General features: G+C 42.0%; 1 protein-coding gene across 1 annotated transcript in view; it reads left to right on the forward strand.

Annotated features, from left to right (window-relative positions):
* LOC115147149 (rhotekin-like) overlaps positions 1-24,886 on the forward strand; it is a 49,001-nt gene that overhangs the window by 18,645 nt on the left and 5,470 nt on the right. Inside the window, exons 9-11 of the mRNA XM_029689194.2 lie at positions 3,308-3,436; positions 9,167-9,335; positions 20,445-20,549. Coding sequence (XP_029545054.1) covers positions 3,308-3,436; positions 9,167-9,335; positions 20,445-20,549 — 403 coding nt within the window. The remainder of the gene's footprint in view (positions 1-3,307; positions 3,437-9,166; positions 9,336-20,444; positions 20,550-24,886) is intronic.

Here is a 24,886-nt window from a genome sequence, read left to right on the forward strand (position 1 = left end):
CATAAGTATTCAGACTCTTTACTCAGTACTTTGTTGAAGCATATTTGTCAGTGATAACAGCCTCGAGTCTTCTTGGGTATGACGCTAAAAGCTTGGCACACCTGTATTTGGGGAGTTTCTCCCATTCTTCTCTGCAGATCCTCTCAAGCTCTGTCAGGTTGGATGGGGAGCGCCGCTGCACATATATTTTCAGGTCTCCAGAGATCTTCGATTGGGTTCAAGTCCAAACTCTGGCTGAGCCACTCAAGGACATTCATAGACTTGTCCCAAAGCCACTCCTGCATTGTCTTGGTATCTTATCTTTGTGCTTAGTGTCGTTTTCCTGTTGGATGGTGAACCTACGCCCCAGTTTGAGATCATCAAGGATCTCAATGTAAATTGCTCCATTCATCTTTCCCTCGATCCTGACTAGTCTTCCAGTCCCTGCCACTGAAAAGCATCCCCACAGCATGATGCTGCCACCATCAGGCTTCGCTGTAGGGATGGTGCCTGGTTTCCTCTAGACGTGACGCTTGACATTCAGGCCAAAGAGTTCAATCTTGGTTTCATCGGACCAGAGCATTTTTTTGGGTTCTCATGGTCTGAGTCCTTTAGGTGCTTTTTCGCAAACTCCAAGCTGGCTGTCATGTGCCTTTTTTACAGGGCTCCGGGCAGCCGAGCGGAAATGGAGGAAAACTCGCCTCCCCTGCGGACCTGGCATCCTTTTCCCTCCTCTCTACATTTACCTCTTCTGTCGCTGGCCACTTTCTACCACTCTAAATTCCAAGCATCTGCCTCTAACCCTAGGAAGCTCTTTGCCACCTTCTCCTCCCTCCTGAATCCCCCTCCCCTCCCCCTCCTCCCTCTCTGCAGATGACTTCTGTCAACCATTTTGAAAAGAAGGTCGACGACATCCGATCCTCGTTGCTAAGTCAAACGACACCGCTGGTTCTGCTCACACTGCCCTACCCTGTGCTCTGACCTCTTTCTCCCCTCTCTCTCCAGATGAAATCTCGCGTCTTGTGACGGCCGGCCGCCCAACAACCTGCCCGCTTGACCCTATCCCCTCCTCTCTTCTCCAGACCATTTCCGGAGACCTTCTCCCTTACCTCACCTCGCTCATCAACTCATCCCTGACCGCTGGCTACGTCCCTTCCGTCTTCAAGAGAGCGAGAGTTGCACCCTTCTGAAAAAAACCTACACTCGATCCCTCCGATGTCAACAACTACAGACCAGTATCCCTTCTTTCTTTTCTCTCCAAAACCCTTGAACGTGCCGTCCTTGGCCAGCTCTCCCGCTATCTCTCTCAGAATGACCTTCTTGATCCAAATCAGTCAGGTTTCAAGACTAGTCATTCAACTGAGACTGCTCTTCTCTGTATCACGGAGGCGCTCCGCACTGCTAAAGCTAACTCTCTCCTCTGCTCTCATCCTTCTAGACCTATCGGCTGCCTTCGATACTGTGAACCATCAGATCCTCCTCTCCACCCTCTCCGAGTTGGGCATCTCGGCGCGGCCCACGCTTGGATTGCGTCCTACCTGACAGGTCGCTCCTACCAGGTGGCGTGGCGAGAATCCGTCTCCTCACCACGTGCTCTCACCACTGGTGTCCCCAGGGCTCTGTTCTAGGCCCTCTCCTATTCTCGCTATACACCAAGTCACTTGGCTCTGTCATAACCTCACATGGTCTCTCCTATCATTGCTATGCAGACGACACACAATTAATCTTCTCCTTTCCCCTTCTGATGACCAGGTGGCGAATCGCATCTCTGCATGTCTGGCAGACATATCAGTGTGGATGACGGATCACCACCTCAAGCTGAACCTCGGCAAGACGGAGCTGCTCTTCCTCCCGGGAAGGACTGCCCGTTCCATGATCTCGCCATCACGGTTGACAACTCCATTGTGTCCTCCTCCCAGAGCGCTAAGAACCTTGGCGTGATCCTGGACAACACCCTGTCGTTCTCAACTAACATCAAGGCGGTGGCCCGTTCCTGTAGGTTCATGCTCTACAACATCCGCAGAGTACGACCCTGCCTCACACAGGAAGCGGCGCAGGTCCTAATCCAGGCACTTGTCATCTCCGTCTGGATTACTGCAACTCGCTGTTGGCTGGGCTCCCTGCCTGTGCCATTAAACCCCTACAACTCATCCAGAACGCCGCAGCCCGTCTGGTGTTCAACCTTCCCAAGTTCTCTCACGTCACCCCGCTCCTCCGCTCTCTCCACTGGCTTCCAGTTTCGCATCCGCTACAAGACCATGGTGCTTGCCTACAGAGCTGTGAGGGGAACGGCACCTCACTACCTCCAGGCTCTGATCAGGCCCTACACACCCAAACAAGGGCACTGCGTTCATCCACCTCTGGCCTGCTCGCCTCCCTACCACTGAGGAAGTACAGTTCCCGCTCAGCCCAGTCAAAACTGTTCGCTGCTCTGGCCCCCAATGGTGGAACAAACTCCCTCACGACGCCAGGACAGCGGAGTCAATCACCACCTTCCGGAGACACCTGAAACCCCACCTCTTTAAGGAATACCTAGGGATAGGATAAAGTAATCCTTCTCACCCCCCTTAAAAGATTTAGATGCACTATTGTAAAGTGGCTGCTCCACTGGATGTCATAAGGTGAATGCACCAATTTGTAAGTCGCTCTGGATAAGAGCGTCTGCTAAATGACTTAAATGTAAATGTTATTGAGGATTGGCTTCCGTCTAGCCACTCTACCACAAAGACCTAATTGCTGGAGTGCTGCAGAGATGGTTGTCCTTCTGGAAGGTTCTCCCATCTCCACAGAGACTCTAGGAAGAGTTTTGGTGGTTTCAGACCATTTAAGAGTGATGGAGGCCACTGTGTTCTTGGGGAACTTCATTTATGCTGCAGAAATGTTTTGTACCCTCACCCAGATTTTTGCCTCCACACAATCCTGTCTTGGAGCTCTACGGAAAATTCCTTCAACCTCATGGCTTGGTTTTTGCTCTGACATGCACTGTGAACTGTGGGACCTTGCATAGACACGTGTGTGCCTTTCCAAATCATGTCCAATCAATTGAATTTACCACAGATGGACGCCAATCAAGTTGTAGAAACATCTCAAGGATGAGCAATGGAAACAGGATGCAACTGAGCTCAATATCTAGTCTCATAGCAAAGGGTCTGAATTCTTATGCAAATAAGGTATCTTTTTTATATTTAGACATTTGCAAAAATCCATTTTAGAATAAGGCTGTAACGTAACAAAATGTGAAAAAGTCAAAGGGTCTGAATACTTTCCGAATGCACTCTAGTTTAGTCAAAAGCATCGTTATATTCATTCCTACCATTCTCATGATCAGCTTGAGAAGGAGCCTGAGTGCTGGACTGACATCTACGGTGTCCTCAAAGGGACAAGTCTTATCTGTTACCACAGTCAAGAGAGCATGGATGCCCAAGAGGAGCCGTTATTCACCATCGCCATCAACAAGGTTCGTTACTCTTGTAAACACACAAGACATCAGCATATTCACACTGTCATCCATACACACGGCCAAAATGCAGAGACCGACGCAAATTTGGATAAATACTGAACTATAATCCCATTTAGCATCCACAAAAGAACAATACTGTTTTTATTAGAGGTTTACACCCCTTGTAGCAAGCTATAACAGCACAACACCACTCTGCATACAGTCCAGTACATCACTGGGGCTGAGCTTCCTGCCATCCAGGACCTCTATTCCAGGTGGTGTAATGGGAAGTCCCTAAAAATGGTCAAAGACTCCAGCCACCCAAGTCATAGACTGTTTTCTCTGCTACCGCACGGCAAGCGGTACCGGAGCGCCAAGTCTGAGACTAAAAGGCTCCTTAACAGCTTCTACCCCCAAGCCATAAGACTGCTGAACAATTAATCAAATGGCCAATGGACTATTTACATTGACCCCCTTGCACAGGCTCGATGTACACTCACTGGACTCTAACCATACACACACACATGCATATGGACGCCACACACACATAGTATGTGGAGACCTTCAAATTAGTGGATTTAGCTATTTCAGACCGAGCCGGTGCTGACCGGTGTATAAATTCGAGCACACAGCCATGACATCTCCATAGACGTACATTGGCAGTGGAATGGCCACACTGAAGAGCTCAGTGACTTTCAACGTGGGACCGTCATAGGATGCCACTTTTCCAACAAGTCAGTTCGTCAGATTTCTGTCCTGCTAGAGCTGCCCTAGTCAACTGTAAGTCCTGTTATTGTGAAGTGGAAACGCCTTGGCGCAACAACGGCTCAGCCACACAAGCTCACAGAACTGGACCGCCGAGTTCTTAAACGCGTAGCCTGTAAAAATCACCTGCCCCCGGTTACAACACTCATTACCGAGTTCCAAACTTCCTCTGGAAAAAACGGCAGCGCAATAACTGTTCGTCGGGAGCTTCATGAAATGGGTTTCCATGGGCAAGCAGACGCACACAAGCCTAGGATCACCATGCGCAATACCAAGCGTTTGGATGGTGTAAAGCTCGCCGCCAGTGGACTAGGGAGCAGTGGAAACGCTTTCTCTGGAGTGATGAATCACGCTTTGTCATCTGGCAGTCCAAAGGACAAATCTGGGTTTGGCGGATACCAGAAGAATGCTATCTGCCCGACTGCATAGTGCCAACTGTAAAGTTTGGTGGAGAAAGAATAATGGTCTGGGGCTGTTATTCATGGTTCGGGCTAGGCCCCTTAGTTCCAGTGAAGGGACATTTTAATGCTACAGCATACAATGATATTCTAGATGATTCTGTTCTTTCAACTTTGTGGCAACAGTTTGGGGAAGGCCCTTTCCTGTTGGTACCCGAGTCAATGTGCAGGGGTATGGGTTAGTCAAGATACTTGAGGTATGTGTACATGTAGGTAGGGTTAAAGTGACTACGCATACATAAAAAACATCTCATTCCAAAATCATGGACATTAATATGGAGTTGGTCCACCCTTTGCTGATATAACAGCTTCCACTCTTCTGGGACGGCTTTCCAGTAGATGTTGGAACATTGCTGCTGGGATTTGATTCCATTCAGCCACAAGAACATTAATGAGGTCAGGCACTGATGTTGGACGATTAGGCTTGCAGTCGGGGTTCCAATTCATCCCAAAGGTGGGTTGAAGTCAGGGCTCCGTGCAGGCCAGTCAAGTTCTACCACACTGATCTCGACAAACCATTTTTGTATGGACCTCGCTTTGTGCATTGTCATGCTGAAACAGTACACCTTGTGTATATAGCCTCATTGTTATTTTCTGTTTCTATTTTTGCTATTTTTGGTTTATTTATCACATTTTTTCTTACATTTTTAAAAGCATTATTGGTTAAGAGTTCGTAAGTAGGCATTTCACGGTAAGTTCTACTATTTGGTGCATGTGACATTGAATTCTTATTTATTTTTCTTTCTACCAGTAGGCAAAAGGTCTTCTGCAAGGGAGAGGCGCCTGGGATTAAAACTAAAATAAATATAGGACAAAACACCAACACTACATAGAGACCTAAGATAACTCAGCATGGCAACAACACATGACAACAACATGGTAGCATCACAACATTATGTTTTTGGGGTCACGTTTAAGGAGCTCCTTTAGCACCGCCTGCAGGAGAGACTTTGTAATGTGGCAGTGGAAAAAGAGGGAGGAGCATCGGGGATAGTCGCATTAGAAGGGGTGGGATTGGAGGAAATGTTGGGTGGGCAATGAGGCGTGGCTGAGTCAAATAGGAATACTGACTTAATGAGGTGGTGATTTTAAACTGCCAGATCAGTCGAACCAGGGGCTGAACCTGTTTTTTAATTCTAATTTTCATTATGGGCCCGTATTTGTTAACGATACCACCTGAAAATATCAAAAAAGAAGGTCCAAGCGTCTTCAACAGAGGGGATCAAGATGATTCTATACCAATTTACAGATCATGAAGGAAGGCTTGCTAAAGAACTTGTGAGCATGTGTCTATAACAAATCGGGACAGGTTGTTTCACTGAGCAGCCATTACGAACACAGGCTGTAAAACAGTGATCACTGGTGTTTTCTGTAAGGTCCTATCAGTATTATTTGTGAGGATAACATCAAGGAGAGTAGCCTTTTCTGGGTGTTTGGAGTCTAACCTTGTGGGATTGGTAAGTCCCATTACTTTAGGACTTGGTCAGGTGGTTTAGCATGTCCCACTTTAGGTCACCTAGCAGGACAAATTCAGACTTAGTGGAAGGGGCCAGGAGAGCGCTTAGGGCATTTAGGGTTCAGGCTGGTGCTGATTGTGGCCGACAACACCCAGCAAAAGTCAACAAAGAGTTAGATGGAAGTTTAATGTGTAAAATCAGCAAATCAAATTGTTTGGGGACAGACTTGATGGAGACAACTGAGCACTGAAGGTGTTCCTTGGTAAAGATTGCTACTCCCCTACCGTTGGAAGATTTGTCTTGCAGAAAAAGGTTATAACTAGAAAGGATAACATCAGTGTTTCAAACACTCTTTCTTAACCACGTCTCAGTAACGACCAACACATCTGGATTGGAGCTGTGAACCCACACTTTCAATTGATACATTTGAGGTAATAAGCTTCTAGTGTTAACGTGCAGAAAACCCAGGCTTTTACAAGAGCAGAAATCAGTGAAGCAGATATCAGAGCACAAATCGGTAATGGGGCTAGCAACAGTAGAAGGGCCAGGGTGTACATGCACATTTCCAGATGTAAACAGTAGTAATATAATCAGGGCACGGCAGAGGACAGGGAGAGCTCTGCAGTGTTGATTTCTAACATTTTAATGTGCATCAGATGACAAAAAGATAATATTGTATAGCAATTTCATCAGGTAACATGAATACAAAGCTGGCGAGAGTTGGTTAGAATGGGATGGGAGGCCAAAAGACCGTGTAACCAATAGAGTCAGAGTCCTGGGTGTGGGAACAAACAAGTTTTAAAGTCAGATCTTGCTTTGAGCATTACAGGAACGGAATTCTGTTTGCCTGCTGTTTAACCCCTTCATGTTCATTCTCTCACAATGAAGCCAACTATTTCATGCAATGTGGTTGCTAATCAGCCTGACAGCAGCTACAGTACATGCACATCAGCCATGTGCACATCACAGCAGCTATGTGCACTAGTGGTGCTGTTTGTCAGCTGTTTGTTCACCCGCACCTGCCCGCGTTTGCTAATATCCCCATCCACAACCGCCTGACTATATGTAAGATCTAAGGCCCTTACCCGCTAATATAGAAAATGGGCTGTAGGCTACAGTCAGACACGCGGAAAGATTTCTTTTTATTTGGTTATGCAATTTTTTTTGTCAACTTGTCTATAATTAGATGCATGCAGCTTCTCTTCTGTCATTAGCCTATATGTTGCCCTAGAAGACTAAATAAAACCTTACTCACCAGAATGGCAAAAATTGATAGAATGAATCCTTCAATCAAATTGGAATGGTCTCACACACACATGGTTAGCAGATGTTAATGTGAGTGTAGCGAAATGCTTGTGTTTCTAGTTCCGACCATGCAGTAATATCTAACAATTTCACAACAACTACCTTATACACACAAGTGTAAAGGAATGATTAAGAATATGTACATATAAATATATGGATGAGCGATGGCCGAACGGCAAGATGCAGTAGATGGTATAGAGTACAGTATATACATATGAGATGAGTAATGTAGGGTATGTAAACATTATATAAAGTGCCATTGTTTAAAGTGACTATTGATATATTTATTACATCCAATTTTTTATTATTAAAGTGGCTAGAGAATTGAGTCAGTATGTTGGCAGCAGCCACTCAATGTTAGTGATGGCTGTTTAACAGTCTGATGACCTTGAGATAGAAGCTGTTTTTCAGTCTCTCGGTCCCAGCTTTGATGCACCTGTACTGACATCGCCTTCTGGATGATAGCGGGGTGAACAGGCAGTAGCTCGGGTGGTTGTTGTCCTTGATGATCTTTTTGGCCTTCCTGTGACATCGGGTGCTGTAGGTGTCCTGGAGGGCAGGTAATTTGGCCCCGGTGATGCGTTGTGCAGACCTCACTCCCCTCTGAAGAGCCTTATGGTTGTGGGCGGAGCAGGTGCCGTACCAGGCATACAGCCCAACAGGATGCTCTAGATTGTGCATCTGTAAAAGCCAAATTTCTTCAGCTTGAGGTTGAAGAAGCGCTGTTGCGCCTTCTTCACCGCGCTGTCTGTGTGGATGGAACATTTCAGTTTGTCCGTGATGTGTATGCCGAGGAACTTAACTTTTCACCTTCTCCACTACTGTCCTGTGGATAGGGGGTGCTCGCACTTCTGTTTCCTGAAGTCCACGATCATCTCCTTTGTTTTGTTGACGTTGAGTGTGAGGTTGTTTTCCTGACACCACACTCCAAGGGCCCTGACCACCTCCTTGTAGGCCGTCTCGTCGTTGTTGGTAATCAAGCCTACCACTGTAGTGTCGTCTGCAAACTTGATGATTGAGTTGGAGGCGTGCATGGCCATGCAGTAATGGTTGAACAGGGAGTACAGGAGAGGGCTGAGAACGCACCCTTGTGGGGCCCCAGTGTTGAGAATCAGTGGGGTGGAGATGTTGTTTCCTACCCTCACCACCTGGGGGCATCCCGTCAAAGTCCAGGACCCAGTTGCACAAGGCGGGATCGAGACCCAGGGTCTCAAGCTTAATGACGAGTTTGGAGGGTGCTAAGGTGGTAAATGCTGAGCTGTAGTCGATGAACAGCATTCTTACATAGGTATTCCTCTTGTCCAGATAGGTTAGTTGACATCGGTAAAGTTTTAAATGTCATATTTGCTTTTTTCACGAAGCAAAGACATTTAGGGAACAGGGATCAAATGCAACAACAACAACAACAACAACATGCCTGTGCAAAATGTCCAACTGACATCGGTTTGACCGGTTGTGAGGAAATAGAAAGCTCTGAAAATGACCCAACCTATAAATGACCTTGACTAACCTGTACCCCCGCACATTGACTTGGCACCGGTTCCTCCCGTATATAGACTCTTTATTGTGTTACTTTTGATGTATTTAAAAAAAAAAAAAAAAAACTTTATTTAGTAAATATTTACTTAACCAACAATGCAGCTCAAGAAATAGAGTTAAGGGCTTGTAAGTAAGCATTTCACACGTGACAAATAATATTTGATTTGCACATGCTTCTGTTAAGATTTCAGTGTGGATTGTGTGTGTGTTTCTCCTCTTCTCAGGAGACCCACATCCATGTGTCCGAGAGAGGGCCTCTGCACCATACCCAGAGTATATCCATCAGCACACACACCCGAGGTGACGAAGCTGTCACACACACTCTGGTCACACACACACCCCAGGACACACAGCGCTGGATGGAGGCCTTCTGGCAGCACTTCTATGACATGAGTGAGTCATACTGATACGATTGGATTGGATTTGATTAAGTTTGATTACATTCTATTTGGTTATTTATTTGATTCAAATTAAATACTTATCGATTTGCTAGTGGACACAATCCCTGGTCCTGCATACTCACAGGCTGTGCAGGTTTTAGTTTTGACCCATTACACACTACTAGCCCTTCTTTAATCCGATCGGGACAGATAGAAGTGACATTTCCAGTTACATGATGATCATTACTGTTGAAATGTAATGTTAGGTTTTATCATTCTTGTCTTCGTAAGAGGGTCATTATATTATATACACATATACATACACATTTGAAGTCAGAAGTTTACATACACTTAGGTTGGAGTCATTAAAACTAGTTTTTCAACCACTACACACATTTCTTGTTGACAAACTATAGTTTTAGCAAGTCGGTTAGGACATCTTCTTTGTGCATGACACAAGTAATTTTTCCAACAATTGTTTACAGACAGATTATTTCACTTGTTTCACTGTATCACAATTCCAGTGGGTCAGACGTTTACATACACTAAGTTGACTGTGCCTTTAAACAGCTTGGAAAATTCCAACAAATGATGTCATGGCTTTAGAAGCTACTGCTAGGCTAATTGACATCATTTGAGTCAATTGGAGGTGTACATGTGGATTCATTTCAAGGCCTACCTTCAACCTCAGTGACTATTTGCTTGACATCATGGGAAAATCAAAAGACCTCAGAAAAAAATATTGTAGACCTCCACAAGTCTGGTTCATCCTTGGGAGCAATTTCCAAATGCCTGAAGGTACCACATTCATCTGTACAAACAATAGTACGCAAGTATAAACGCCATGGGACCATGCAGCCGTCATACCGCTCAGGAAGGAGATGTGTTCTGTCTCCTAGAGGTGAACATACTTTGGTGCCGAAAAGTGCAAATCAATCACAGAACAATGGCAAAGGACCTTGTGAAGATGCTGGAAGAAACAGGTACAAAAGTATCTATATCCACAGTAAAACGAGTCCTATATCGACATAACCTGAAAGGCCGCTCAAAAACCGCCATAAAAAAGCCAGACTACAGTTTGCAACTGCATATGAGTACAAAGTTTGCACTTTTTGTAGAAATGTCCTCTGGTCTGATGAAACAAAAATATAACTGTTTGGCCATAATGACCATCGTTATATTTGGAGGAAAAAGGGGGAGGCTTGCAAGCCAAAGAACACCATCCCAACCGTGAAGCACAGGGGTAGCAGCATCATATTGTGTGGGTGCTTTGCTGCAGGAGGGACTGGTGCACTTCACAAAATAGATGGCTTCATGAGGGAGGAAAATTATGTGGATATATTAAAGCAATATCTATAGACATCAGGAAGTTAAAGCCTGGTCGCAAATGGGTCTTCCAAATGGACAATGACCCCAAGCATACTTCCAAAGTTGTGGTAAAATGGCTTAAGGACGACAAAATTCAGATTTTGGGGTGGCCATCACAAAGCCCTGACCTCAATCCTATAGAACATGTGTGGGCAGAACTGAAAAAGCGTGTGCGAGCATGGAGGCCTACAAACCTGACTCAGTTACACCAGCTCTGTCAGGAGGTATGGGCCAAAATTCAACTTATTGTGGAAGGCTACCCGAAACGTTTGACCGAAAATAAACAATTTACAGGCAATGCTACCAAATACTATTTGAGTGTATGTAAACTTCTGACCCACTGGGAATGTGATGAAAGAAATAATAGCTTAAATAAATAATTATTTCTACTATTATTCTGACATTTCACATTCTAAAAATAAAGTGGTGATCCTAACTGACCTAAGACAGGGAATTTTTACTAGGATTAAATGTCAGGAATTGTGGAAAAACTGAGTTTAAATGTATTTGGCTAAGGTGTATGTAAACTTCTGACCCACTGGGAATGTGATGAAAGAAATAATAGCTTAAATAAATAATTATTTCTACTATTATTCTGACATTTCACATTCTAAAAATAAAGTGGTGATACTAACTGACCTAAGACAGGGAATTTTTACTAGGATTAAATGTCAGAAATTGTGGAAAAACTGAGTTTAAATGTATTTGGCTAAGGTGTATGTAAACTTCTGACCCACTGGGAATGTGATGAAAGAAATAATAGCTTAAATAAATAATTATTTCTACTATTATTCTGACATTTCACATTCTTAAAATAAAGTGGTGATCCTAACTGACCTAAGACAGGGAATTTTTACTAGGATTAAATGTCAGGAATTGTGGAAAAACTGAGTTTAAATGTATTTGGCTAAGGTGTATGTAAACTTCTGACCCACTGGGAATGTGATGAAAGAAATAATAGCTTAAATAAATAATTATTTCTACTATTATTCTGACATTTCACATTCTAAAAATAAAGTGGTGATCCTAACTGACCTAAGACAGGGAATTTTTACTAGGATTAAATGTCAGGAATTGTGGAAAACTGAGTTTAAATGTATTTGGCTAAGGTGTATGTAAACTTCTGACCCACTGGGAATGTGATGAAAGAAATAATAGCTTAAATAAATAATTATTTCTACTATTATTCTGACATTTCACATTCTAAAAATAAAGTGGTGATCCTAACTGACCTAAGATAGGGAATTTTTACTAGGATTAAATGTCAGGAATTGTGGAAAAACTGAGTTTAAATGTATTTGGCTAAGGTGTATGTAAACTTCTGACCCACTGGGAATGTGATGAAAGAAATAATAGCTTAAATAAATAATTATTTCTACTATTATTCTGACATTTCACATTCTAAAAATAAAGTGGTGATCCTAACTGACCTAAGATAGGGAATTTTACTAGGATTAAATGTCAGGAATTGTGGAAAAACTGAGTTTAAATGTATTTGGCTAAGGTGTATGTAAACTTCTGACCCACTGGGAATGTGATGAAAGAAATAATAGCTTAAATAAATAATTATTTCTACTATTATTCTGACATTTCACATTCTAAAAATAAAGTGGTGATCCTAACTGACCTAAGACAGGGAATTTTTACTAGGATTAAATGTCAGAAATTGTGGAAAAACTGAGTTTAAATGTATTTGGCTAAGGTGTATGTAAACTTCTGACCCACTGGGAATGTGATGAAAGAAATAATAGCTTAAATAAATAATTATTTCTACTATTATTCTGACATTTCACATTCTAAAAATAAAGTGGTGATCCTAACTGACCTAAGACAGGGAATTTTACTAGGATTAAATGTCAGAAATTGTGGAAAAACTGAGTTTAAATGTATTTGGCTAAGGTGTATGTAAACTTCTGACCCACTGGGAATGTGATGAAAGAAATAATAGCTTAAATAAATAATTATTTCTACTATTATTCTGACATTTCACATTCTAAAAATAAAGTGGTGATCCTAACTGACCTAAGATAGGGAATTTTTACTAGGATTAAATGTCAGGAATTGTGGAAAAACTGAGTTGAAATGTATTTGGCTGAGGTGTATGTAAACTTCTAACTAAGGTGCTGGCGTGGGAATCTGTGGGAGGCCATTATTCCTCACGGAGAAGAACATTCAATGATTTGCTTGTCAATCAAGCCATTGGAACCAATTAGGATCAATTTGAAAATCCATCTAGCCAATCAACGCTTTGATTGGCAGCTGTAATTTGTTACTCATGTCACCACAGTTATGCACCAGTTGCAGGTAGAGACTGATCCGTTTGTAAGCCGACAGTGAAACTAAGCTCATGTCTGGCTCTACCCGATTCCTTTGTCTCTATAATACCTGCTTTATCTTGTCAGTCTGTGAGGAGATGGAGATGAGACCTGTTTGCTTTAATCTCCTGCTACACGCACACACACACACACACACACACACATCTCCTGCTGTGCCGAACCCACCACTGGTGTGCGTGGCCAAGAGTGTTATTTTCATGTCATCTGACCATAGCACTGGTTTGAATCCAAGTGGCCACGCACACCAGTGGTAGGTTTGGCGAAAGAAGCATGTAAATACAGAAGTGAACTCTGTACCTACTGTAAAATATGGTGGTGGATCTTTGATGTTATTGGGCCATTTTGTTTGCACACGGCACCAGCACCAGGACATTTTTTGCCAACAACCTGGTTGCCTCTGCCAGGAGGCTGAAACTTGGTCACAAGTAGATCTTCCAGCAAAACAATAAGCCCAAGCAGACATCTTGACCACAAAATCAACATATTGCAATGACCATCTCAGTCTCCGGACTTGAACCCCATTTAAAACCTGTGGTTTGAATTGAAGAGGGCCGTCCAAAAGCGCAGACAAAGGATATTAAGAATCTATAAGGATTTTGTATGGAGGAAGGATCTAAGATGACTCCGGATGTGTTTCCCAATCTCATTAAACATTTTAGAAAAAGGCTCCGTGCCCGTTACCCTTGCAACGGGAGGGTGGGAAACAGGGGTGGCAATATTCTTTTTAACCTTAATTCATTTTCTTGAAAATATACGAATTGTTAAGCAATCTCTTTCTCCAAGCAATCATTTTATGATATCATATATTTTTAACAATCAATTGAGTATAACATGTCAGTTTTTACTGTACACCGAGCGATTCATTCCCAATGATTTCCCTCAACCTCAAGCAACAGAATTATCTCAGGATCCCACTCCTTGTAGTACACAAAATCCAGTTACTCACTCACATATTTAACACGATATACAATCCCAGACACCAAGCTTTTATTTTCTTTCACTTCCTCCGATTCTAGAAGAATGTCTGTGTGGACGACACTGTGAGAATAGAAAACCTGTCGTGGTGATTTGTCCCTTTGTGTGAACTGTGTGTATTTGTGTATGCAAATACTGTGTATTTGTAACGATTGAGAATTGCTTGTTGAGCCTCAGTCAAATTATAAAGATGAGTCGCCAAACACAACACACACACTGTTCTGCTGAGAGGGTGAGGTTGGGTAATTAACCTAAATTCCATGCCTATCCTACACACAATTTTCTAAAATTGTGGCCAGATGGCCTGTAGCCGTCTGCAGGTTGATGTTTATTTTCACAAGTCTTTTGCCCTGAGCGGTGTCAGCTGCAAAGTCAAAATGGTCTAAAAATAAATATCAAAACAAAAATATAGCTTTTGGGTCTTCCGTTAAGGTTAAGGGTTAAGCATGAAGGTTAGCAGTGGAGTTAGGTTTAAATTCAGATTGGATTACTTTGGGTCTGTGCCAGCTAGTAACCACTCTGCAGTGCTGCCTCCAGGGCGAGACTCATGACAATAAATGCCAACATGCCATGTCTGTAATTCCTAGAATACAGTACACACCAACGCCTAGTAAACACACCTTTAGGTATTTTATCAGAGAATACAGTATTAGGGCCCATCGATCAAATACAGATTGAAAAGGTTAAATCCACCTTGGTTATAAATCCGAAAATGACTTGGCCTTGCTTGTCACTTCTGCTTTTACCGTGTATTGCATTTATGTTCCCTTGTATGTACTTTCGGTGTATTTAATTTTAGGATGGTCTGTTATGGATGGCAATGTTGAATATGTGTCGCTTAACTTGCTTTGTAAGTGTTTGGATGTTTCATGCACAATAATGTTGTTTATTGTGCAGTAAGATTGTGGAAAATCCAATCCAATTTTATTTGTCACATACTTTGTAAACGGGTGTAGACTAACAGTGAAATGCTTACGGGCACATCCCAAAAATGCAGAGACATAAAAAAAAGAGGCAGTATAATTGAAAAAGAATAACTAGCAAAAAATACACAATGAGTAATGATAACGTGGCTATATACAAGGGGTGCTAGTACCGAGTGGATGTGCAGAGCTACAAGGTAATTGAGGTTGACATTGTATGTACGTACTGTAGGCTGTGATAAAGTGACTAGGCAACAGGATAGATAATTAACAGTAGCAGCAGCAGCGTATGTGATGAGTCAAAAGAGTTACTGCAAAAAGGGTCAATGCAGGTAGTCCGGGTAGGTATTTAACTAACTATTTAACTAACTATTTAGCAGTCTTAGGGCTTTGGGATACAAGTTGTTCAGGGTGTTGTTGGTTCCAGACCTGTTGCATCGGTCTTTGACAATTTTTAGGGCCTTCCTCTGACACTGCCTAGTATGATGTACAGGGCCGTACGAACTACCCTCTGTAGCGCCTTGCGGATGCAGCAAGTCAATATGCTCTAAATGGTGCAGTTATAGAACCTTTTGAGTATCTGAGGCCCCATGCCAAATCTGTTCAGACTCCTGAGGGTGTAGAAGCGTTGTCATGCCTTCTTCACGACTGTGTTGGTATGTGTGAACCCTAACAATTCCTTAGTGATTTGGACACCTAGGAACTTAAACTCTCGACCTGCTCCACTGCAGCCCTGTCGATGAGTGTGGGTGCGTGCTCTGCCCTCCGTTCCTGTAGTCCACGATCAGCGCCTTTGTCTTGCTGATTTTGATGGAAATGTTGTTCTCCTGGCACACTGCCAGGTCACTGACCTCCTCCCTGTAGGCTGTTTCATTGTTGTCTGTGATCCGTTCTGTCTTTGACCAACATACCATCAGGCACAAGTTTCCTTTTAGATGGTCTATTGAAGGAATGTAATTCCTCTGTTTTAATTCCCAATTCAAATTAAACACTCTTGTCAATTCATAAGAATTTGTAAGACCCTTATTTTATAGGAATGGACAGAGCCCTGTCTTAAAGTCAAATAGCAGCCTTTATTCAAGAGAGTACTCCCGCAATACAGATTACCACAGGTTATAAACTGAAAATGACGTCATTAGTCCCAACACCACCCCGCACCATCTTCGTTCCAGTACAAAGGCTGTATCTCAAGCCTTCCCACATCCGTCTCCCTACCAATTTAATATAATTTACGACTTAAGGTTTTCTCGTGTAGATAAGCATTCTAGCCAGTCTGATTCATTTGTACCAAGGAACAGATAGTCATTGTTCTAAACTCATGACCACATTCACACACATTATTTTCAGTACTGGGATCAGTAATTTGCAAATAAATTCATAAAAAATCCTACAATGTGATTTTCTGGATTTTATTTTCTCATTTTGTCTGTCATAGTTGAAGTGTACCTATGATGAAAATTACAGGCCTCATCTTTTTAAGTGGGAGAACTTGCACAATTGGTGGCTGACTAAATACTTTTTTGCCCCACTGTATATAATGTATAACACGTAATGTATAATATGTAGCTTACGACAGGTGACCATATGATCCAATGTCTCATTATTATTTTTTATTTAACTCTTTATTATGACTTATTTATCGTATGTTTTGTATATATAATTATTTTTCTAATTTTATTTTTATGCTCGTCTGCTACTGTCACTTTGTCCTATTGCTGTATAAAAAAAAGAAATAAAAAGATATGGGCCACATGATCCGATTTATAGACTATTGATGATCAAACAAAAAACCTTGTGCTCTGTTCCGTTCCTCAGGCTACACACGCTGTTCTCATCAGGTGATCATATTTTCACACAGCAGACTATTCTCAATTTAATCTGGTCTTTACTAATATATACAGTAAAATTTGTTTCTATTTAGGTAGATAAAGTGCATTCGGAAAGTATTCAGACCCCTTCCTGTTTTCCACATTTTGTTACATTACAGCCTTGTTCTAAAATGTATTACATACTTTTTTGCCCTCATCAATCTACAAACTATACCCCATAATGACAAAAAAACAGATACCTTATTTATATAAGCATTCAGACCCTTTGCTATGAGACTCGAAATTGAGCTCCTGTACGTCCTGTTTCCATTGATCATCCTTGATGTTTCTACAACTTGATTGGAGCCCACCTATTGTACATGCAATTGATTGGACACGATTTGGAAAGGCACACATCTGTCTATATAAGTTCCCACAACTGACAGCGCATGTCAGAGCAAAAACTCAGTCATTAGGTCGAAGGAATTGTCTGTAGAGTTCCGAGATAGGACTGTGTCATGGCACAGATCTGTGGAAGTGTACCAAAACATTTCTGCAGCATTAAAGATCCCCAAGGACACAGTAGCCTCCATCATTCTTAAATGGAAGAAGTTTGGAACCACCAACTCTTCCTAGAGCTGGCCGCACAGCTAAACTGAGCAATTGGGGGAGAAGGGCCTTGGTAAGGGAGGTGACCAAGAACCCGATGGTTACTCTGACAGAGCTCCGGAGTTCCTCTGTGGAGATGGGAGGACCTTCCAGAAGGACAACCATCTCTGAAGCACTCCACAAATCCGGCCTTTGTGGTAGAGTGGCCAGACGGAAACCACTCCTCAGTAAAATGTACATGACAGCCGCCTTGAAGTTTGCCAAAAGGCACCTAAAGAACTCTCAGACCATGAGAAACAAGATTGTCTGTCTGTTCTGATATAACCAAGATTGAACTTTTTGGCCTGAATGCCAAGCTTCATATCTGGAGGAAACCTGGCACCATCCCTACAGTGAAGCATGGTGGTGGTGGCAGCAGCATGCTGTGGGGATGTTTTTCAGCAGCAGGGACTGGGAGACTAGTCAGGATCGAGGGAAAGATGAACGGAGCAAAGTACAGAGAGATCCTTGATGAAAACATGCTCCAGAGCGCTCAGGACCTCGGACTGCGGATGAAGGTTCACCTTCCAACACGACAACAACCCAGCGACCGTTCCCCATCCAACCAGACAGAGCTTGAGAGGATCTGCAGACGAGAATGGGAGAAATTCCCCAAGTATAGGTGTGCCAAGCTTGAAGCCCAAGAAGACTCGAGGCAGTAATTGGAGTCATTAACTTTTTCAACCACTCCACAAATTTCTTGTTAACAAACTATAGTTTTGGGTAGTCGGTTAGGACATCTACTTTGTGCATGACAAGTAATTTTTCCAACAATTGTTTATAGACCGATTATTTCACTTATAATTCACTGTTTCACAATTCCAGTGGGTCAGGAGTTTACTACATACTCTAAGTTGACTGTGTCTTTAGTCAGTTTGGAAAAGTCCAGAAAATAATGTCATGGCTTTAGAAGCTTCTGGTAGGCTAACTGGATTCTGGAGGTGTAACTGTGGATGTATTTCAAGGCTTACCTTCAAACGCAGTGCCTCTTTGCTTGACATCATGGGAAAATCAAAAGAAATCAGCCAAGCCCTCAGAAAAAATATTGTAGACCTCCACAAGTCTGGCTCATCCTTGGGAGCAATTTCCGAATGCCTGAAGGTACCACGTTCATCTGTACAAACAATAGTACGTAAGTATAAACACAGCCGTCATACCGCTCAGGAAGGAGAGGCGTTCTGTCTCCTAGAGATTAATGTACAAATGGACTATGACCCCAAGCATACTTCCTAAGTTGTGGCAAAATGGCTTTAGGACAACAAAGTCAAGGTATTGCCGTGTGGAAGAGAATTTGCAACACAAACAAACATGGAGAGTGAACGTGACACAGAGCACGGATACACAGAGCTCGTACCTAAAAGAGGGGCTACTTCGGTAGCATGGACGTGGATATGAAAAGTTTGACGCGGACCAGAAAATCATCCTCTGCAAAATATGACGCAGGCCAACGACCAACAGGCTCAAACACCAATAACCTCTTTTACTACGCAAGAATCACGTGAAACAGTACGTAGAGAGTCTACGGATGAGACCCAAAAAAGTACAGTCGAGTGCTCAAAACAGACTCAGACGTTGCAAGAGGCTTTTGCCCGCGCGGCACACTATATGGCAAAGAATCACAAAGATGGAAGAGAAGAGATAACAACTGCCGTTACAACTTACATCTGCAAAGACATGGCCCCAATTTACACTGTGGAGAAAACGGGGGTTTCGTGGGTTTCGTGAGTTGGTACGAACACTTGATCCTAGGTACCATATGCAAATTGGTATGTGACGTGTATTAATGCCAAAATAACATGCCAAACAGGCAAGCCCCCAAAAATAAACATTTATTTATTTTAGGCCTATATTTATTTTGTTTGCAACTATAGTTGAAGTGTTTTCTATTTACCTTTTTAGATTTGATACGTTATTTTATATTTTGTTACATGCTTATTTTAACATTTGCACAGAGGTTCAAAGTAAAAGGAGAAATAATCAAATATGAATAAGTACCTTTTTATTTGTTGAGTTTAATTCAAAATGTAAACTATTTATTCATTGAATTTACAGAAAATGTGCTGTATCGTGATATGTATCGTTATCGGGATATGAAATGACCTAAATCGGGATATGAGATTTTGGCCATATCGCCCAGCCATGTGCGGCAGGTAGCCTAGTGGTTAGAGCGTTGGACTAGTAACCGAAAGGTTACAAGATCATATTCCCAATCTGACAAGGTAAAAATCTGTCATTCTGCCCCTGAACAAGGCAGTTAAACCCACCGTTCCTAGGCTGTCATTGAAAATAAGAATTTGTTCTTAACTGACTTGCCTAGTTAAATAAAGGTAAAATAAAAAAATAAACATGCTGCTTATAGCGAGTGCCCAACACTGGCCGCGCATTCTGTACGATTGATTGCTAATTCAAGCTATTTGAAAGTAAGTTTTACAACCTACATTTCTATGCCAGAAGAACTGTTCAATATTTTGTTTATCAATCGATGATCTCCTGCCTTGGTATAGGCTGTGAAATTAAATAGGAAATGATGTTGTGCTTCTATCACACAGCAACACCATGCTGAAGCCTTGTATTGTTGTCAAATATTTAAAATAGTCTACCGGTCTATTTAATTTTGAGCATGCTTGAATAAGGGATGGATGAATGGTAATATTTGTTGTCGGCCTAGGCTATAGTAGCATAAATACTTAAATATAATCATGTCATGTTCTACACGCCCAGTTATGCGATCTCTTACAAACAGCGAATGTATCTTTTTTTAACATGCTGAGAGAGGCCTGACTTCTGGAATACAGGGGCAATGCATGCACATATTAATTAGACCTGGCTGGAGAATGTGGCTTGATTTAGCATTATACTGAAATTAAATAATCTTGCCATACTACTCACTCTTTTCTACCTTCTTGGACAAAGTGATGGATTGTGTGGGGTAAAGACCACGCAAATTAACTATATTTAAATTGACGTGGGTTAGGGTTACATTTCACCAAGAAGCTGAACATAATAATAGTAACTTTTCAATAAATCTATTTTTACAAAGACATGTCAACTTTTCACTCTACAGGTCAGTGGAAACAGTGTTGTAATGACCTGATGAAGATCGATCTACCCTCTCCTAGGAAATCCCATTTGGTCACAGCGAAGCAGGGCTCGCTTTACCACGAAATAGGTAACTATTCAATAACACACACCACCATCACATAGGTCTATACACTCACCTACACTTACACAGTTTGAATGATTCTAATATTAGTTTGCAGACCTGCTAGAATTCTCTCTAAATTATTAGACAAATTGGATGCTTTCGCAACTGTCGGGAAATAAGATTGCTCTCAAAGGATTATATTGTTGTCATCAATATTGTAAGTAGTCCTTCTACAACAGCGCAGCAGTGCGACCTCTTAGTAAATAGATATTTTGTGACTCATCTAAACGAACTTTCCCCACACGCTCTAAACAAGTGAAAATACCGTTGATCACCACAAATTTCGGGCTTCAAGATAAAGCGTGGGATAAAATAATCATAAAAACAGATGAAAGGCTCCATATGCCTCTCTCCACCCTTTAAGGAAGATGGACTGAACGAAACCTGCTCTGACAGACACACACACACACACACACAGACAGCATACATAGAAGCACAATGGTGGCATTATCGCCAACACCTGTTATGTATACCACAATGACTCAGATGGATCAAGGCACTATTCAGGAATTTGAGAGCGAGACGGAAATAGAGATTGACGGAGAGAGAGAAGAAAAAAACGAGGAGAGGAACCAGATGTGAAAGATGATGGGTCGAGAAGAATGCAGGAAAGAGGAGTTATTGCAAGGAAATGGTCGAGGGGAAAATGGATCAGAATTTCTTTGTTCCTTCCGCATGCCGTCCTTCCGCACGCATGAGTCGAACCAGAAGAAAGTGATAATACATTTGGGGCTATTTTACTCCTTCTCTCCTTTCTTTCACAATAATCCATCTATCATATTGCCCTTTTTTATACAACTCTACTATACCTCATCACACACTCTCACTCTACTCATCATCCCCTTCCTCCTCCTCCTTCCTTCCTCTCCTCCGTTTCCCCAGACACTCCATCTTCCCCAGGTGAGAGTGTGGTAATCCAGGATAACTCTGTGTCTGCTGAAGTGTGGGCCTGATCTCCTCTTACTGTAACCACAGGTAGAGTACCACCAACTGTAACAGCCACACACACACACACACACAGAGGAAACCGGCACTTCAACTTCACAACATGAGTCACAGTGGAAGTGTAAATGATGTCCCCGGAACAATACACAATTTTCACCTTCCATGCCAACCAGTCTTGGCATGGCAACCACAGACTTACTAGAATCAAACCACAAAGGACTAATGGGGTGATTATAGTTGGGACTTGTGCCCATGTGGAATATGTAAGGTAAGGGAACCTGCCAAAGCCAGGCCTCATTAGAACACTCCATTGACACTCCCAAATCATATTGATATGATCATAAATATTTCTTCAACAGTCTGATCTGTCAGCCTAGCAGATTGACACTAATCTCTAGAATATGACTACCGCTTTGTGAGACAGCTACTGCACTGGGCAGGTTCATAGTTCAGTTTGAGTTCTACTGTAGGCTTGTGTTCTTCCCTGCTAGTCCTGGGGAGCTTTTATTTCAGCCCAGCCGTAATACCCCTGATTCAGCTAATCAAAGTATTGGTGATCAGCTGAATCAGTTAGTGTAGAACATTGGCCCGTAAACTGGCGTACACTTTTCACCCGCATTGAGTCAGGTCAGTAGCAGCTGTGGTTTCCTACAGTCATCTGACAGGAGCCATAACAAATAGCTCTACGGTCAACAAACCCCAGACACACTGTCCCTGGGAGACGATGTACAACATTAAATGTCAACTGTTCTGTTGGCAGAGTGTTTGACTCACTCAGTCACGGTAAACACTAATTAAGCCAGGGTATAATCCAAGTCAATGTGCCAAACTCTCCAAATATCTCACTGATGACTAGCTGATGGATGTTTATAGAGAAAAGCCAGGGTTGGGTCAAAATGGTTACCAAGTAGAGGTCGGCCGATTAATCAGAATGGCCGATTAATTAGGTCCGATTTCAAGTTTTCATAACAATAGGAAATCAGTATTTTTGGACACCAATTTGGCAGATTTTTTAAAATTTTAAATTTACACCTTTAATTAATCTTTATTTAACTAGGCAAGTCAGTTAAGAACACATTCTTATTTTCAATGACGGCCTAGGAACGGTGGGTTAACTTCCTCGTTCAGGGGCAGATTTTCACCTTGTCAGCTAGGGGGATTCAATCTTGCAACCTTACAGTTAACTAGTCCAACGCTCAAACCACCTGCCTCTCATTGCACTCCACTAGGAGCCTGCCTGTTATGCGAATGCAGTAAGCCAAGGTAAGTTGCTAGCTAGCATTAAACGTATCTTATAAAAAACAATCAATCAATCATAATCACTAGTTAACTACACATGGTTGATGATATTACTAGTTTATCTAGCGTGTCCTGCGTTGCATATAATCGATGCGGTGCGTATCGTTGCTCCAATGTGTAACTAACCATAAACATCAATGCCTTTAAAATCAATACACAGAAGTATATATTTTTAAACCTACTTATTTAGCTGAAAGAAATCCAGGTTAGCAGGCAATATTAACCAGGTGAAACTGTGTCACTTCTCTTGCGTTTATTGCACGCAGAGTCAGTGTATATGCAACAGTTTGGGCTGCATAATTTGCCAGAATTTTACGTAATTATGACATAACATTGAAGGTTATGTAATGTAACAGCAATATTTAGACTAATGGATGCCACCCCTTAGATAAAATACGGAACGGTTACGTATTTCACTGAAAGAATAAATGTATTGTTTTCGAGATGATAGTTTCTGGATTCGACCATATTAATGACCTAAGGCTTGTATTTATGTGTGTTATGTTATAATTAAGTCTATGATTTGATAGAGCAGTCTGACTGAGCGATGGTAGGCAGCAGCAGGCTCATAAGCATTCATTCAAACAGCACTTTCGTGCGTTTTGCCAGCAGCTCTTTGTTGTACTTCAAGCATTGCGCTGTTTATGACTTCAAGCCTATCAACTCCTGAGATTAGGCTTGTGTAACCGATGTGAAATGGCTAGCTAGTTAGCGGGGTGTGCGCTAATAGCGTTTCAAACGTCACTCATTCTGAGACTTGGAGTAGTTATTCCCCTTGCTCTGCATGGGTAAAACGCTGCTTCGAGGGTGGCTGTTGTCATTGTGTTCCTGGTTCGAGCCCAGGGAGGAGCGAGGAGAGGGACAGAAGCTATACTGTTACACTGGCAATACTAAAGTGCCTATAAGAACATCCAATAGTCAAAGGTTAATGAAATACAAATGGTATAGAGAGAAATAGTCCTATAAATACTATATTAACTACAACCTAAAACGTCTTATCTGGGAATATTGAAGACTCATGTTAAAAGGAACCACCAGCTTTCATATGTTCTCATGTTCTGAGCAAGGAACTTTAGCTTTTTTACATGGCACATATTGCACTTTTACTTTCTTCTCCAACACTTTGTTTTTGCAGTATTTAAACCAAATTGAACATGTTTCATTATTTATTTGAGGCTAAATTGATTTTATTGATGTATTATATTAAGTTAAAATAAGTGTTCGTTCAGTATTGTTGTAATTGTCATTATTACAAATACATTTTTAAAAATCTGCCGATTTAATCGGTATCGGCTTTTTTGGGTCCTCCAATAATCGGTATCGGCTTTTTTGGGTCCTCCAATAATCGGTATCGGCTTTTTTGGGTCCTCCAATAATCGGTATCGGCTTTTTTGGGTCCTCCAATAATCGGTATCGGCGTTGAAAAATCATAATCGGTCGACCTCTATTACCAAGTCTTAATTATGTCATAGTTCATAGCGTCTGTTGCATTGACGTGTTGTACAGGAGTTGATGTAGTGCATACGAGTCCATTGTTGTACCCGACAATGGATGGCTGTGTGTAGGCTGTGCCTTCTTTATATTGCAGCATGGAGTTCAATAGTGTCATATGGTGCCTTTATTGTTATGATGGATTAAAGTTAACATATACAAATATTGTATTCAATACACTTCTTAATTCCTTAATCTTGATCGAATCACATTAACTATAGTTCTGAGCTTTGTTTTTCTTGTCTGTCATCTGATTATTTATGTACTACCTTGTCCCACACATTACCCCTGAGATGTGCCATCTACTCTGCCTATCTGGCAGATTGCTTGGCATGTTGGCTGTTTCTCAACATCAGTAATCACTGTAACTGGGGGAGTCAAAAGAATGCTGCTGATCTGAAATCTTACACAAGTACTCCACTGTGTGTGGTAGCAGTTGTGTTGCGCAACGTTCCCATGAAGCCGTTTGGGGAGTTGGGTGAGGGCGTGCTTGTGGGTGTATGGGGGATTTTTGAGATTGTGATATTCTCAGCCGGATTTAGAGCTCTCAACATGAAGAAATACTA

Source organism: Oncorhynchus nerka, linkage group LG19 (assembly GCF_034236695.1).
Source record: "Oncorhynchus nerka isolate Pitt River linkage group LG19, Oner_Uvic_2.0, whole genome shotgun sequence".
In the NCBI taxonomy this organism is placed as follows: Eukaryota; Metazoa; Chordata; class Actinopteri; order Salmoniformes; family Salmonidae; genus Oncorhynchus; species Oncorhynchus nerka.